The sequence below is a fragment of the Eschrichtius robustus genome, chromosome 4, assembly GCF_028021215.1.
Source record: "Eschrichtius robustus isolate mEscRob2 chromosome 4, mEscRob2.pri, whole genome shotgun sequence".
NCBI classification, from domain to species: Eukaryota; Metazoa; Chordata; class Mammalia; order Artiodactyla; family Eschrichtiidae; genus Eschrichtius; species Eschrichtius robustus.
The window spans coordinates 11,901,562-11,918,545 of NC_090827.1; the positions used below are offsets into that span (position 1 = coordinate 11,901,562).

At 33.7% G+C, this 16,984-nt stretch overlaps 1 protein-coding gene across 4 annotated transcripts in view; it reads left to right on the forward strand.

Moving 5' to 3' along the window:
* The window catches only part of CCSER1 (coiled-coil serine rich protein 1), a 1,308,992-nt gene that overhangs the window by 710,444 nt on the left and 581,564 nt on the right, over window positions 1-16,984 (forward strand). For all 4 annotated transcript variants that reach the window (XM_068542049.1, XM_068542050.1, XM_068542051.1 and 1 more), the window contains one exon: window positions 10,868-10,945. In XM_068542049.1, coding sequence (XP_068398150.1) covers window positions 10,868-10,945 — 78 coding nt within the window. The remainder of the gene's footprint in view (window positions 1-10,867; window positions 10,946-16,984) is intronic.

Consider the following 16,984-nt stretch of genomic DNA (forward strand, 5'->3'; position numbering starts at 1 on the left):
ATCAATTTACATTCCCACCAACAGTGTAGGAGGGTTCCCTTTTCTCCACACCCTCTCCAGCGTTTACTGTTTGTAGACTTTTTGATGATGGCCAATCTGACCGGTGTGAAGTGATTCCTCATTGTAGTTTTAATTTGCATTTCTCTAATAATTGGAGATGATGAGCATCTTTTTATGTGCTTTTAGGCCATCTCTGTCTTCTTTGGAGAAATGCCTATTTATTTAGATCTTCCACCCATTTTTTAATTGTATTGTTTGTTTATTTGATATTGAGGTGCATGAACTGTTTGTAAATTTTGGAGATTAATCCTTGTCAGTTGCATCATTTGCAAATATTTTCTCCCATTCTGTGGGTTGTCTTTATGTTTTGCTTATGGTTTCCTTTACTGTGCAAAAGCTTTTCAGTTTAATTAAGTTCCATTTGTTTATTTTTGTTTTTATTTTCATTAGGAGGTGAATCCAAAAAGATATTGCTGCAATTTATGTCAAAGCATGTCCTGCCTATGTTTTCCTCTAGGAGTTTTATAGTATCTCATCTTACATTTAAGTCTTTAATCCATTTTGAGTTTATTTTTCTGTATGGTGTTAGAGAATGCTCTAATTTCATCCTTTTACATGTAGCTGTTCAGTTTTCCCAGCATCATTTATTGAAGAGACTGTCTTTTCTCCATTGTATATTCTTGCCTCCTTTGTCATAGATTAATTGACCATAGGTGTGTGAATTTATTTATGGGCGTTCTATCCTGTTCCATTGAATGTATATTTCTGTTTTTGTGCTGCTACCATACTGTTTTGATTACTGTATCTTTATAGTATAGTCTGAAGTCAGGGAGCCTGATTCCCCCAGCTCTGTTCTTCTTTCTTTCGATTGCTTTAGCTATTCAGGATCTTTTGTGTTTCCATGCAAATTTTAATATTTTCTTGTTCCAGTTATGTGAAAAATGTCATTGGTAATTTGATAAGGATTGCATTGAATCAGTAGATTGTCTTGGGTAGTATAGTCATTTTGACAATATTGATTCTTCCAATCCAAGAACATGTTCTATCTTTCCATCTGTTTGTGTCATCTTCAGTTTCTTTCATCAGTTCCTTATAGTTTTTGGAGTACAGGTCTTTTGCCTCCTTACGTAGGTTTATTCCTAAGTATTTTATTTTTTTTGATGCAATGGTGAATGGGATTGTTTCCTTAATTTCTATTTCTGATCTTTCATTGTTAGTGTATAGATATAAAACAGATTTCTGTGTATTAATTTTGTATCCTGCAACTTTACCAAATTCATTGACGAGCTCTAGTAGTTTTCTGGTGGCATATTTGGAATTTTCTATGTATAGTATCATGTCATCTGCAAACAATGACAGCTTTACTTATTCTTTTCCAGTTTGGATTCCTTTCATTTCTTTTTCTTCTCTGATTGCTGTGGCTAGGACTTCCAGAATTATGTTGAATAAAAGTGGTGAGAGTGGACATCCTTCTCTTGTTCCTGATCTTAGAGGAAATGCTTTCAGCTTTTCACCAATGAGTATGATGTTAGCTGTGGGTTTGTCATATATTGCTTTTATTATGTTGAGTTATATCTCCCCTATGCCCACTTTCTGGAGAGTTTTTATCATAAATGGGTGTTGAATTTTATCAAAAGCTTTTTCTGGATCTATTGAGATGATCATGGTTTTTCTTCAGTTTGTTAATCTGATGTATCACATTGATTGGCTTGCAGATATTGAAAAATCCTTGCATCCCTGGGATAAATCCCACTTGATCATGGTGTATGATCCTTCTAATGTATTGTTGGATTTGGTTTGCTAGTATTTTGTTGATGATTTTTGCATCTGTGTTTATCAGTGATATTGGCATGTAAAATTGTGTTTGTGTGTGTGCGTGTGTGTGGTATCTTTATCTGGTTTTGGTATCAGAGTGATGGTGGCCTCATAGAATGAGTTGGGGAGTATTCCTTCCTTTGCAATTATTTGGAATAATTTGAGAAGGATAAGTGTTAACTCTTCTCTAAATGTTTGATAGAATTTGCCTGTGAAGACATCTGGTCCTGGACTTTTGTTTGTTGGGAGTTTTTAAATCACTGATTCAATTTCAGTACTGGCAATTGGTCTGTTCATATTTTCTATTTCTTCCTGGTTCAGTCTTGGAAAGTTGTACCTTTCTAAGAATTTGTCCATTTTCTAGGTTGTGTATTTTATTGGCATAGAATTGCTTGTAGTAATCTCTTATGATCCTTTGTATTTCTGTGGTGTCTGTTTTAACTTCTCCTTTTTTCATTTCTAATTTTTGGATTTGAGCCCTCAACCTTTTTTTCTTGATGAGACTGGCTAAAGGTTTATCAATTTTATTTATCTTTTCAAAGAACCATCTTTTAGTTACATTGATTTTTTCTATTGTTTTCTTCATCTCTATTTCATTTATTTCTGCTCTGGTCTTTATAATTTCTTTCGTTCTACTAACTTTGGATTTTGTTTGTTCTTCTTTCTCTAATTGGTTTAGGTATAAGGTTAGGTTGTTTATTTGAGATTTTTCTTGTTTCCTGAGGTAAGAGTCTATTGATATAAACTTCCCTCTTAGAACTGCTTTTGCTGCATCCTATAGGTTTTGGATCTTCATGCTTTCTTTTTCATTTGTCTCTCGGTATTTTTTGATTTCCTCCTGGATTTCTTCAGTGATCCATTGGTTGTTTAGTTACATACTATTTAACCTCCACATGTTTTTGTTTTTTACAGTTTTTTTTCCTGTAATTGATTTCTAATCTCATAGCACTGTGGTCAGAAAAGATGCTTGATATGATTTCAATTTTCTTAAATTTACCAAGTATTCTGCTGCTTTCAGATGGAAAATTCTATAAATATCAGTTAAGTCCATCTGGTCTAATCTGTCCTTTAAGTCCTGTGTTTTTTTTATGCATTTTCTATCTGGATAATCTGTCCATTGATGTAAGTAGGATGTTAAAGTCCCCTACTATTATTTTGTTACTGTCAGTTTCTCCTTTTATCGCTATTAGCATTGCCTTATATATTGAGGTGCTCCTATGTTGGGTGCATACATATTTACAATTGTTATATCTTCTTCTTGGATTGATCCCTTGGTCATTATGCAGTGTCCTTCCTTGTCTCTTTTTACTGTCTTTAAAGGTTTTTTTGTCATATATGAGTAATCCTACTCCAGCTTTCTCTTGATTTCCATTTGCATGGAATACCCTTTTCCATCCCCTTACTTTCAGTCTGTATGTGTCTCTAGGTCTGAAGTGGGTCTCCTGTAGACAGCATATATACGGGTCTTTTGTATCCATTCAGCTAGTCTCTGTCTTTTGGTTGGAGCATTTAATCCATTTACATTTAAGGTAATTATTGATATGTAAGTTCTTATTACTATTTTATTAATTGTTTTGGCTTTGTTTTTGTAGGTCTTTTTTCTTCCCTTCCTCTTTTGTCCTCTTGTGATTTGATGACTACCTTTAGTGTTGTGTTCGGATTGCTTTTTCTTTTTTGTGTGTTTATCTATTGTAGATTTTTGGTTTGTGGTTCCCATGAGGTTTTGATATAGCAGTCTGTGTATATACACAAGATTGTTTTAAGTTTCTGGTCTCATAATTTCAAGTGCATTTTCAGTGTCCTGCATTTTTACTCTCCTCACAATTGCTGGTTTTGATATCATATTTCTTTGTGGATGATCTCCTACCTTTATTGTATGTTTGCCTTTACTGGTGAGCTTTCCTATTTGTAATTTTCTTGTTTCTAGTTGTGGCCTTTTTTTTTCCATCTAGACAATTTCCTTTAGCGATTGTTGTAAAGCTGGTTTGGTGGTGCTGATTCTCTTAGCTTTGGCTTGTCTGTAAAGTGTTTTGATTTCTCTGTCAAATCTGAACTAGAGCCTTGCTGGGTAGAGTATTCTTGGTTGTGGGTTTTTCCTTTCATCCCTTTAAATGTATTGTACCACTCCCTTCTGGCCTGCCAAGTTTCTGCTGAAAAATCAGCTGATAACCTTATGGGGATTCCCTTGTATGCTATTTTTTGCTTTTCTCTTGTTTCTTTTAATATTTTATCCTTGTCTTTAATTTTTTTCAGTTTGATTAATATGTGTCTCAGCATGTTCCTCCTTGGGTTCATCCTGTATGGGACTCTCTGAGCTTCCTAGGCCTGATTGTATGTTTCCTTTCCCATATAAGGAAGTTTTTTCCTATTAATCTCTTCAAATATTTTCTCAGGCCCTTTCTCTCTTCTCCTTTAGGACCCCTATAATGTGAATGTTGGTGAGTTTAGTATTGTCCCAGAGGTCTCATAGACTGCCCTCATTTCTTTTCATTCTTTTTTCTTTATTCTGTTCTGCAGAATAAAGCAGTGATTTCCACCAATCTGTCTTCCAGCTCACTTATTTGTTCTTCTGCCTCATTTCTACTATTGATTCCTTCTGCTGTGTTCTTCATTTCAGTTATTGTATTGTTCATCTCTGTTTGTTTGTTCTTTAAATCTTCTAGCTCTTTGTTAAACATTTCATGTATCTTCTTGGACTGTGCCTCCAGTCTTTTTCTGAAATCTTGGATTATCTTTACTATCATTACTCTGAATTCTTTTTCAGGAAGCTTGCCTATCCCTGCTTTACTTAGTTGTTCTTCTGAGATTTTATCTTTTTCCTTCGTCTGGAACCTATTTTTCTGTCATCTTGTTTTGTCTAACTTTCTCTGTTTGTGGCCTCCATTCCTCAGGCTGCAGGATTGTAGCTCCTCTCACTTCTGTTGTCTGCCCCCTGGTGGGTGAGGTTGGTCCACGGGCTTGTGCAGGCTTCCTGGTGGGAGGAACTGTTGCCTGCCCAGTGGTGGGTGGAACTGGGTCTTATCCCTCTGGTGGGTAGAGCTATGTCAAGGGGTATGTTTAGAGGCAGCTGTGGGATCAGGACAAATTTAGGCAGCCTGTCTGCTGATGGGTGGAGCTGTGTTCCCACCCTGTTGGTTGTTTGGCCTCAGGCATACCAGCACTGGAGCCTGCAGGCTGTTGGGTGAGGCCAGGTCTCAGTGCCAAAATGGTGACCTCCAGGAGAGTTCATGCCAATGAATATTCACTGGGGCCTCTGCCACCAGTGTCCTTGCCTTCATGGTGAGTGGCAGTCGACCTTCACCTCCTCAGGAGACCCTTCAAGACCTGCAGGTAGGTCTGGCCCAGGCTCCTATGGAGTCACTGCTTTGCCCTGGGTCCCAGTGCACATGAAACCTTGTGTGCACCCTCCAAGAGTGGATTTTCTGTTTCCCCCAGCCCTCTGGAGCTCCTGCACTCAAGCCTCACTGGCCTTCAAAGCCAAATGCTCTGGGGGCTCCTCCTCCCAATGCCAGACCCCCAGGCTGGAGAGCCTGACATGGGGCTTAGAATTCTCACTCCTGTGGGAGAACCTCTGCAATATAATTATTTTCCAGTTTGTGGGTTGCCCACCCAGGGGGTATAGGATTTGATTATATCACGAAAGCACCTCTGCCACTGTCAGGTTGTGGCTTCTTCTTTGTCTTTGGATGTAGAATATCTGTTTTGGTAGATTCATGTCTTTTTTGTTGTTGGTTGTTCAGTAGTTAGTTGTGATTTTGGTGTTTGGGTGAGAGGGGGTGAGCTCAGGTCCTTCTACTCCACCATCTTGTCTGTACCCTCAAGAGTATGTTTCCTCTTGTCATAGATTATAAATCTAACTACTGCAAGTAGGCCTGTTCTGTCTATTAAAAAATTATCCGCTTTTCATCTTGAATCTCACAAACTTCTTTGTAGGTAATTAAAATAATTTAAAATAAACCAGTTATTTCTTAGGATTATTTAATATTTTCTTTTCAGCTTGTTTACTGCACTTCATTTGCCATTCGTAGTTTTTTAAGAGCTCTAGGAAATGATAGATGTTCATATTTAATGTAAAAAATTATGTAGATTAATAAAATGGTAGAGTTTAAAATATAATTTGTTAATCAATATGGTATCTAATAATGCAAATAAATTCTAAAATAAAAGTAAATAACTGCCAGTTCCCTTAAGCTCCTTAGTCGCTTGAGGCTTCATTTTAAAAGCCAGTTTTACTGGCTTTGTGATTATTTTGTCTTTTTGTTTTAAACCACATTTCCTCCTCCTCAGTCCTTGCTCAATGACATGTGCTTGCATGTGCACACATGAAAGTACAAAAATGTACATATATCAGTGGAACCTATTATATCTTTGATCAGGCACTTAATAGATATGTATGTACGATTAATGAAAATTAAGTTTAAGAAATTAGAAACTAGCCTTTTTATATTGACAACATATATTGTAGAGGCAGTTTCTTTGACTGACCAGCACATAAAACACACACACACACACACACACCAGAAATGATTCTAACAGCTTAAGCAGAATGTACTTTTAGATTACTCTGCTTGAACTGATCCTATTGTTAAAGGATTTCATGCCTTTCAACATTTAGTTTTTATTTCAGTTTGCTTTTTTACATCTTTCAATTTTGTGTTTTAACTCTATATTAACTTTATCATTTTATTCCTGACTCATGCTCCAAAATGCTTTGCTGATTATAGTAATGGATATTTTATGGGATTGTGGCTCTTACACGAAATAAACTGATAAATCTTAAGCGTACTTAAATTGTTTTCACAGTAAAGCAGAATTACTTAGTAGCATTCATAAGAGAATATAGGCAGGATGAACATCAAGAGCAGTTTTATTATCATACTAGCTGTATAGCAACTATGCATTTCGTATGTGTCCTTGCGTATGTGAAATGGGAGCAGCAGTACCACTTGTAAGCTTTTCCAGAGTCAGAATATCTTTATAGAAAGTACACCTAGGTTTGGAGACAGATAAAGTTTTCCAATTTGCCTGTTTGACTTAATAGCCTGTGTGACCTTTAGCAACTGATTTCAACTTCCGAAGTACTAGTTTCCTGTTCTTTTGAAAAGGGACAAAAACAGACATTGTGCATTCTTGAGAGGATTCATATAAATTGGTACAGTGCCTGGCATATAACTATATTCTGTTAATGGCATCTATTATTGTTAGTAATAGTTGTAGTGGTAAAGATTACAGACGTAGAGGGAAATGTGAATATAAGTAACTACTCTTAGTAAGTTTGTAAACTATGCATGTTTTCTTTGGTTTATATGCACTCATTTATGGCAGCAGGCTTTTATTATACAGATGTTATATTACTCTTAACGTCAGATGAAATTATTTGGAAATTTGGAGAGAAAATCATTATATATATTTTTAATTCATATAGCAATATTATGTAAAATTCACATCTTCCACATATTCAAAAGTCAGATTAGTCAGCAGTGTAAAAACAGCAAATATAAATAATGAAATTCCTCTTTTTCATCCCATTTTGGTTACATTTTTCCACAGAAGATGCTAGTTATTTTTCTTTTTGTTAATTCTAAGCACACATGTTTTATGAATCTGAAATAAGAAAAAAGGGTATGTTTTGTTAAGAATTATTGATATTGTCATTGCTTGGAAAGGAAAATTTAAGCAATGAGATATTTTGTTTGGGGTATAGAATTATTTATAAAGTGTATCTACCAAAAGTTGAGTTGTTTTAATACTCCTCTATCCCTCTGAGAGGGGCTAGAAGACGGTATTGCAATGTTTGCTTACATAGGAAAATACTGAAAGAAAGCCACATTAAATCACATGTATGTGTAAATTTATTGATGGTCCAGAAAAATAGTTTAATGTACTTCAATTGTTTCTCTTCTCCAGGTTGCTTCCTTCTAATTCTGTCTGTTATACAAGGTGAAAAGAAGTATTTAAATAAGTTCTGTTGTAATTTAGTTAAAATATTCTTATGGCCTTTCACTGTAAAATAATATTTCAAAAATTAAGGTAACTATAAAATCCTTTGATGTAGAATTCTATCCTTTCTGGCATGGACTTGATTTACCACTCTAGTCTCATTTCGCACTATTGTCCCTTTCATTGCCTCTCCTTAGGCAAGTTTGAACTAGTAGCTGTTTATACATATCTTTGTAAGGGTCTCTCTGACTTTGAAATATTTGCAAATGTCATTGCCTGAGAAAGACCCCTATCCCTTCCACTCCAAGTGGCTAATAATAATTCATGTTTCTCATCTTAGTTGGGACCTCAGTAGCTTCTGCATTCTAGTTATTTAACTCTCCTATGTTTCTCTCCAACACATACACATATCTCCAGCTTCTCTATAGTACCTTTACCTTATATATTGAGTACTAATTGTCTTTGATTTCTCTATCTTTCCACACTGGAAGTTTTTTTTTTTTTTTTTTAATAAAAGAAGCTATTTTTTTTTTTCCCCTTCATGTCCCCTGTACCTAGAACAACACCCATAATGTGCATTTAATAAAAATTATAGATGAATTAAGGTGTGCAAATACATTTGCATCAGAAAGATGAAATGTCTATTTCTCTATACTGAAATAAATCAATTTTAATCAAAATGTTTATTGTGTCAAATCAGTGTGGAAATGAAAATATAATGCTTTGTTTCTATTCCTCTATTATATATATAAATATATATATATACACAATTAGTATATATTCATTTCTTACATAAGAAATAAAAATTATCTGCAGTTCCATCATCTAGTAATAGTTATTTTTGTTGTATATTTTCTATTTTATTATCTATAATACTCTTGTTATTATATATTAAATTTGTTGATCCATATATTTCCATCTGTCTTTCAGAAATTCAAAAGACTCATTAAGACTTATCTCCCAACAACTACACAGTCTTTATTTAATCTAACTCTGTTATAGAAATTATCATAAAGTTTCATAAATTTTCTTCCTACTAAATAAACTTACACTGAATTATTTAATTCTTAATTTTGTGCACATAAGTCAATTGGAAACGTTTAATTTACTCTCCACATTTGAATATGGCATACAAGTGTATACATAATAAATAATTCAAATATGATGTTTTTGTTGTGGAAATGCCTGCAAAAGGGAGTAGCAGTGAATTTTTCGTTAGAAATGTCTGTGGTTTTTTCTTTTAAAACTTCTGAAGATAGCTATTCTTTATTTAGGGTTTATTTGTTTTGCTTTTATTAGACTTTTGGTTAATGAAGCTTTTCGAGTTTTTCATTTATCTTGATTTAAAATTCCTTAGTCTTAAAACTCAGGCCAATGGACCAGAGTTTACCAATCCTTTTCAACTCCTATCTTTAGAGTGGAAGCCCTTGAAAATAAAAAATGTGGGGAAAGCATAATGGAAGTATTTGCTATCTATTCTTCCCCACTGTATGCATTAGAGTGTAGTTTCTGATTCATATACAAACATTTATATACCTACAGATGTATAACTTATTTTTCTAATACTTATGACTCCAACCCATTTCAAAAATTTTTCTAAACAACCATTCACTGATAGCAAATGTTATTTGTTCCTTTACCTGCTACTATCTTTTTGCTCTCTTCCCAGTTCCAAAAGAAGTCTAAATAAACACAACTTGTTATTTCTTGTTTTAAATTTATTTTGGAAAATGTGACCACATTTTCACTTATCCTTTTCAAAGAATTAAAATCTTCCCTTTTCACATTACATCTTCTTGAGTTATCTAATCTCCATTTTCATTTTTGTCTGAATAGCAGCACCAGAAGTTTTGTAATAGGGAAGTTAGAAGGTTGGGACATTAATAGTCCATAAAATATTTCTTTTGTATATTTCAATGTCAAATTATGTTTACCTAAATTATGTATGTACTTTGTTAAACAGCTTGGATAACTTGCATATCTCAGGAAGAATTTAAAGCAAAGAGAGGGTGAACGGAGAGGGGAAGGGAGGGGTGGCAGAGGGGAGGAGAGGAGGGGAGAGGAAACACAAGTTTTGTATGTTGGTAGTGAGGTTTGTGATGACCACCGTCGCTTCCTGGAAGAAGTTAAATGATGAATTAAATCAGTTTTTATCATTAAAATATTATACAACTATTTTATTGGCCAAGTAAGGGAAACAAATTCTCCTTTAAAGCAACTTAAGGCAAAAACAGAATCTAGTGGAATCACGTGAACTTCTTGGGAAACTTAAGTTACTTAAACTTTGTAAACTGTATTGTTCTCCTTCAGAATGGGTGGTAATAGTAGTAAAACTCCCAAGATGAGATGTGATCATGTGAGTACAGCACTCCCAGCTGTGCCAGACACACAATGAACACATTACAATAATTATTCTCAAGATCTCCTTTTAAGTGATACATTTAGTGGTAAGAGGACCCCAGCCAGAGGCCCAGTCATTAGTTAATCGGAATTAGTACATTTGCATTTGAGATATGAAATCCCAGACATCCTTCATGCATTCTGTCCCTTAGTTTTATAACAGGATTGGAGTCATGTCAGATCCCTTAAAGGACAGATTTCTAAATGTGTGGATTCCAGAAGGAGACAATTAAGAAGCAAAAAAAATAAAGATAAAAAAATATAAACATACTAAATGGAATACACTGGATGGTATTATTTATTGAAAATGTTTTGGATTTTAAATGTAAATGCTCTGAAACGAGATCAGTAAAATCCTATCAATTTAATTTACCAAACCAAACAAAACACAACAGTTCACAAAAAACCGTATAATCATTTGATCTCACATTTAAGCAAATCATGTCTCTAGCATTCAACCATGATCCTGACTCAGTGGTTCCTTTACTAAAAGAAAAGATGCCAAAGATGGAGTCGTTATGATCTGAAATTTAAAGCTCTAAATGTTTAAGCTGATGAGGAAAGCACCGCCAGAGCGAAGTATGCACACAAAGAATCATGAATTGTACAGTAACCAAATTTTAATAAGTGGGGAATATTAGTGTAGAAGCACATGACTCACCAACAATGTGTTTTTGGTTTTGCTTTTTTTTTTTTTTTTTTTTTTTTGCAGGACAAAGTTCAGCATTTACAGAAGGCTTTTGCTTCAAGAGTAGATAAATCCACACAAACTGAACTTCTAGGCTATGATGTAAGTAGCTATATGAAACCATTTTTATCTTTTTTTATTGGTATTCAGACTTCCACAGCCTTATTTACTTCTGCTGCTGCTGTGCCCATGCATTGATTTAATAGGATTTAGTGGTGCACCATTCATCTTTTGCTCTTAAATAATCCCCAAATACCTTCTGGGACTGAAAAAGATAATTACAGGCACCGACTAGTGTACCAGTGTCTTATTAATTTCTTTAAACCAACAACTCTAATACAGTCTTTTGAATTAGTGAATTTGCAGACATGTGGAAGAGACATATTAGAATACTAGGACAATTTATTTTTAAGAGAGTACTAATATATTACCAATTTGATAAAGTTATTATGTTTGTAATCACTAAGGGCCAAGCATATCATTTTTACATTCTGGCACATAAAAGGAAACACAGCTTTGCAGAGAAATTTACAATACTATTTTAGCTCTTGGGCTTTGGTGCAGGTTGCAGAAAGTAATTTAATTGAAAGTTAGCATTTTGTTCTCAGTGTGAAATACTTGTTGAACTGTCAAAATAGGATTATAAAACATGTTTTAATACAAGATGGCTTCTAGTAACACTAAATGATTTTGGACAAGTTTGATTCAAATACCTATCTTAAATAAAGCAATGAAATTTTCACTTTGCCTAAGTTCATGACTTTAAATTTCTTTTTGATGGAAACATAAGGAATTATCTTCTTTATCTTGTATCTAACATTTGTGAGAAATCTCTTCTTTTTAGAAAAATGTATTAATATTACTTTTACCACTTTATTGACAAGTATTAATAGAAGAGAGAGAATTTTAAGTTTCATGAAGGGGTATAATGATAAAATGTATGTCTATCTGCATGTCCTTGTGTTTATAACATAAATATGATGTTACCATTGTGTTGCCTTTCAAAGTATATTAACATATTTAACATAAAGCTGTCTCTATGAGGATATAAACCAAAGTTTTCAATTCCAGAAAAAATTGTTTTCAGATATTTATGTACATTATTTTTTAATTTATAAAAACATTAAAAGCTATGCTTTTCTTTTGTGTTATTCCCTTACATTCATTTAATGTTTATTCTAGATACCTAAATATTCTAGATATCAATATTCTGACTACAGTACTTCTTGAATACCAGTGCTATATGTTATTTAAATGATAATGTTTAATATTTTTAAAAATAAATGTTTTTTATTAAGTTCAAATGGGGTTTACCACGATAATTCAATAGGGGAGGTAGCTAAGTTATAGCTACTAGCGATTTCCTATGCATTTTAATGCATATCTATGACCCATACTTTTCTTGTTTTCACAAAATTTCTTATATCAATGCTATTTGGTTCTCCAGACATGTAAATAAAAATTTAAAAAGCCATGATCATAGTTAATTCTTCATCATTTGTAGCTTCTTTTCATATCTGACAGTGAGAGCTTAATGTATTTTACTGATTAAAGAGTAATAATTTTTTGGTAGTGAGTCCTTAAAGGATCACCTTGTACAAGTTTCTGATATGATTCGGGTAGTCATTAACATAGAATGATATGTTCTAAAGATTTCATACTTTATACTTCCTGGTGATATATTCTAAGACGATCATCAGAATCAGCAAATTAATTACCAAAAATATGCATCTAGAACCCTATGCCAGTAACTAGATGTAAGTGTTGTAATAGATTTTAGGGCAATTTGTATTGAAAAAACTGGGGACGGAAATATTTTAAATAAAGAAAATAGAAATAAGTAAGCATTTTAAATGTGATAAATTGTGTGACTATTTGGAATATTATTCATCAATAGTGTAACTTTTTTCATGACTGAAATATATTTTCTATACTTTTCAATATCTATTTATAAATGATTTTTTACATTCTTATATTCAATAAGAATCATTATCCTTTGACTTATAACATTTTGCTCACATTTTCTCAGGAAATATAATTTGACATTTTAGTTTTTCACAAATATGATATATATACCAACTATATGCTATAGTTATTTGTAATTTGCAATAGTATTTATCAGAAAAAATAATGAAAGATCTTGTAGAAATCATGCACATTATGGATGATTTTTTTGTCTCTTTTTTTTTTTTTTCTAAAACTGTCAATATTCGCCACAAATTGTTCTTTACAGATCATTATGGATCATGTTTCAGTGATATAAATGTCAGAATATAAGAGACTACAAGTATCTATTAATATAATTTCCTTGGGAAGACAGCTGTTACTACACATTTGCTTAAGAAAGGAAATAGAATCCCCAGAAGATATTAATTATAATGAAAACTATTAAAAGAAATTTCCAAAAATCCACTACAGTGAATAAGTTCAAAGGTTTGTACAATAAACAACTTCTAGCCTGCAACAGATTTATCAGGAGACTTGAAACTAATGTTAGAGTACAGTGTGCGCTGATTTCTAATGCACATGGCAAGAATTATTTAAAAGTAAATTCAGAGCGTCTCAGCAAGGACCTATAAACACAATAGTTCTTGTGATGAGGGAGATTGTTAAATAAATGATGAATGTGTCTTAAATAATCAATGCCAGTTTAACCTCTTTCACCCTCCTCTGTCTGCACAGGCTTAGTTTATTGAAAGATCAAAGAATAATTTCTTACGTGTCACTTGAGTTATTAAAACTGGAGAGAAGATGAATAGATTTTGTCAGGTAGCAATGTTGCCAATTACAAGATTACCTTAAGAGGTAGGCAAGATTCTTTTGATTACATCAGTTGTATAAATAGATACTTCAACAAAGCACATATGCTGCCTATAAACACTTTATAGTTTGAACTACTGCAGATAACATTTTGGTTAAAGTAACTGAGCATGAACAACCAAAATGCTACAGTGAAATTTTATATTCTGGCAGTGAGAAAATTCAGATCCTTTTACTAATTTGACACCTTTATGGACAGTTTTTTAACTTCCTTTTGATGGTCTACAGAAGATTGTCATTTTAAATGTGGCTGATTGACTTTGGGTGTAAATTTTCCTTTCGATTAGTGCCTGAACTTGACTCAGAACTGTCACAGGGTCTCTAGATTGCTCTTAGAGGCAGAAGCACTAGAGTTTTAAGAAGATCTTCCTTTCATTAGTATATGTTTTACACTTATATTTAAAAAGAAGTGTTTCGTTGAACTAGGAATGCTTTGTTCGTATTTTCTTTAAGAGTTTTAAAGTTACCAGGTATTTCATCAAATACTATTAATCACTGTTAGTCTAAATATCATTAATGGTTTTCATTTGACTATTTAAAATCAACCGAATTGTGACGTCACACATTTTGTCTGTCATGTATGAGTGACGCATAAATCAGTTTGGAAATGGACGCTCACAGCACTGTGTGTTCTCCAAATATTTTAACGCATTTTCCAAATGGTGGGATTTACTTTGTAAATGCAGCTTTCTACTTAACTAGTTGCATTATGAATACACATTTTGAAAAACTCAAAACAATTACCTATGTATTCTCAATTTATGCTATTTTTCTTAGATTTAATTTTGGATCCCTCCCGGCACAGTTAGTAGTGTGCAGGGAGTTCTAACAAATATGAAATAGTTCACCATGTAAGGAATAAAAGTAATTAGTTTTTACTGTAATTGTTTTATTAGCTATTAGAGCAGGAGAGTATTTTGTGTTATGCTAACACATTATGTCAGCTTATGGGTTAAGCCCAATGCTGAGAATTGAATAGCTATCAATTAGGTTCCCTCATCCAGCTGCTAATAAACTGTAGTTTCTTAAACCTATTTTGGGTCCATTCGTGGCTATCATCTTTCTTAAATTCAGTGCTTATCCTGATCATACATCAGTGTGCCCCAGTGTTTAGTAGATGAATACCTTTCCCCAATATGCTTCATTCTTTAATATTTACTTATCTCAGGTATTTCTGTTTTTACAAATTAAAAAAAATCAGATTTAAAAACTGAATGATATATTCCAGATTTTCTTTTGAACTACAGTTTTTCATATTACATTAAGGGTAACTTTCATATAAGAACATTGATGAAAAACACTGGAAACATCGACTGCCACAGGTGCTTGTTAATACTTAATGGAGGAATCAGCTTATCTATTGGTGAAATTCTAAGGGCACCACTTTTGGAGATTCATACATGCATCGTTCAACAAATATTACTAAGTGCTTACTGGAAGCCAGGCCTTGTTCTAGGTACTTGAGATACATCCTTTAACCAAACAACAAATGATCCCGCAGGGAGCTTGCATTTTATTATACTTAAAATAAAAAATAAAATAAATAAGTAAAGTGTACGGTATGTTAGAAGCTACTAATGCAATGTAAAAGAGAAGAATAACACAGGGAAAAGATAATTGTGAATGTAGGGGTGTGGTTAGGGCTACGATCCAAAAATTTTAAATAGAGTGACCTGGGCAGGTCTGAGGATGAGGTGTGAGATGTGAGACTTGAAGGAAGTGAGGTGAAAAATCACCTTTAGCCAGAAATCCTTTTGTGATGTGCTCCTTGCAACTCCTCAAAGACCCTCAGTCAGAACAAATTGCTGTATCTTGGCTGCAGCCCTAGATAAGAATAGTTTGCTTCATTTAGAGGCCCTGCAATATGAAAAAAAAAAAAAAAAAAAAAAAAAAAAAAAAAGGATTCTGGACCATTAAACCCTAGAATCAGACCCAGTGTATCAGGAGACTCACACTAGGGTAACCCAGACCACCTGAGGGAACAGCCTGCTCAGCCGCTTAGATCATGTTCACTTAGCAGGGGCCCTGAGAAGAAAACTGTCGAATCGACTATACTAGGTAAATTGCATCTGCTTTTCTTCTTTCTTTCTTTGCATGCATCTCTCCATCCTCTTCTCTCTCTGTGTACCACTCTTCTTCCAGCCCAGGCAGAGCTGAATCTATGAACTTTAAATGTATAGTTGCACTTCATTGTATATCAGCACATCCCATTTATCAGAGGTGTGCTACTAACAGTGAACAAATAAAGAAAGCACTCAATAATTACTTGGTGAAAATTAAATGAATAGATTAACTAAGACTCTAATGATATTTTTATAATCCTAAAAATCAGTAACAAATCAGTATGCATTGTTTTACTTTATTCACAAAAATCATACAGAAGTACATATTGCTATCCTACATTTTTATTCTATATTTCCTTGTTATATCTAACAAATATTTTGCAGTGACTACTTTGTGCCTTTTAGAAGACATATTAAATGCAAGTCAGCATAGACAACCAGTGATTTTAAAACATGGGTGACAACATGCAGTTGTCCTTAACAGTATTGCATTGAATGGTTCCTTTTAAAATTCTGAATCTTTATGTAGGAGCTAGATCATTCCTGGAATGTCTCCAGGTCTTTAATTCATTTCTGGCTGCATAGAATTGGTGTTAGTAAACTGATAATTCTTCCGTTAAGTGAATTTGTGGTTGAAATTCTCATGGGGAAAATAACAAGGCTTAGTGTTAACTATGAAAATTCTTATAATTGTAAAAATATTCATTAAAGCAAAAGAGCACACCCACAAATATTTTATATAGCTTAAATTATGTGGGCAAGGAAAAATAACTTTCCCTCTAACATTCTTGGCTGAGGACTGCCCGCCATGATAATAGAGACAGAATAACTGTAGAAAACAAACAGAAGTTTAGTAGCATGTATACTTCCTGTATAAGTGGGACATACCCAGGAAAACAGTAATTCCCTGAAATGGCCCAGACCACCACCTTAAATACCACCTCCAGCTGAAGGCAAAGAAGATGGGGGTAGGGAGGGCAGCAATGGGAGGTTACCAGGAAAAGCACAGTAAACAAGGGTATGGTTGTTGTGCAGATTTAAGTTGATGCCTTCTTCATTAATAGAATTTTCTAGAGATTTGGTCATTCTCTTCCTGGTACCGAGGGAGAGACACCCTTACAAATGGAGGTTTGTCTTAAAGAATGTGAATTCTTCTTACAAAGGGTAACTCCTCAATTTTTTAGAGCTTCTCCTGCTGTTTCTTAAAAATAACTAGCTCAAGATAATCCATATGCCAAAGAGGCAGGTTTTGTGCTAG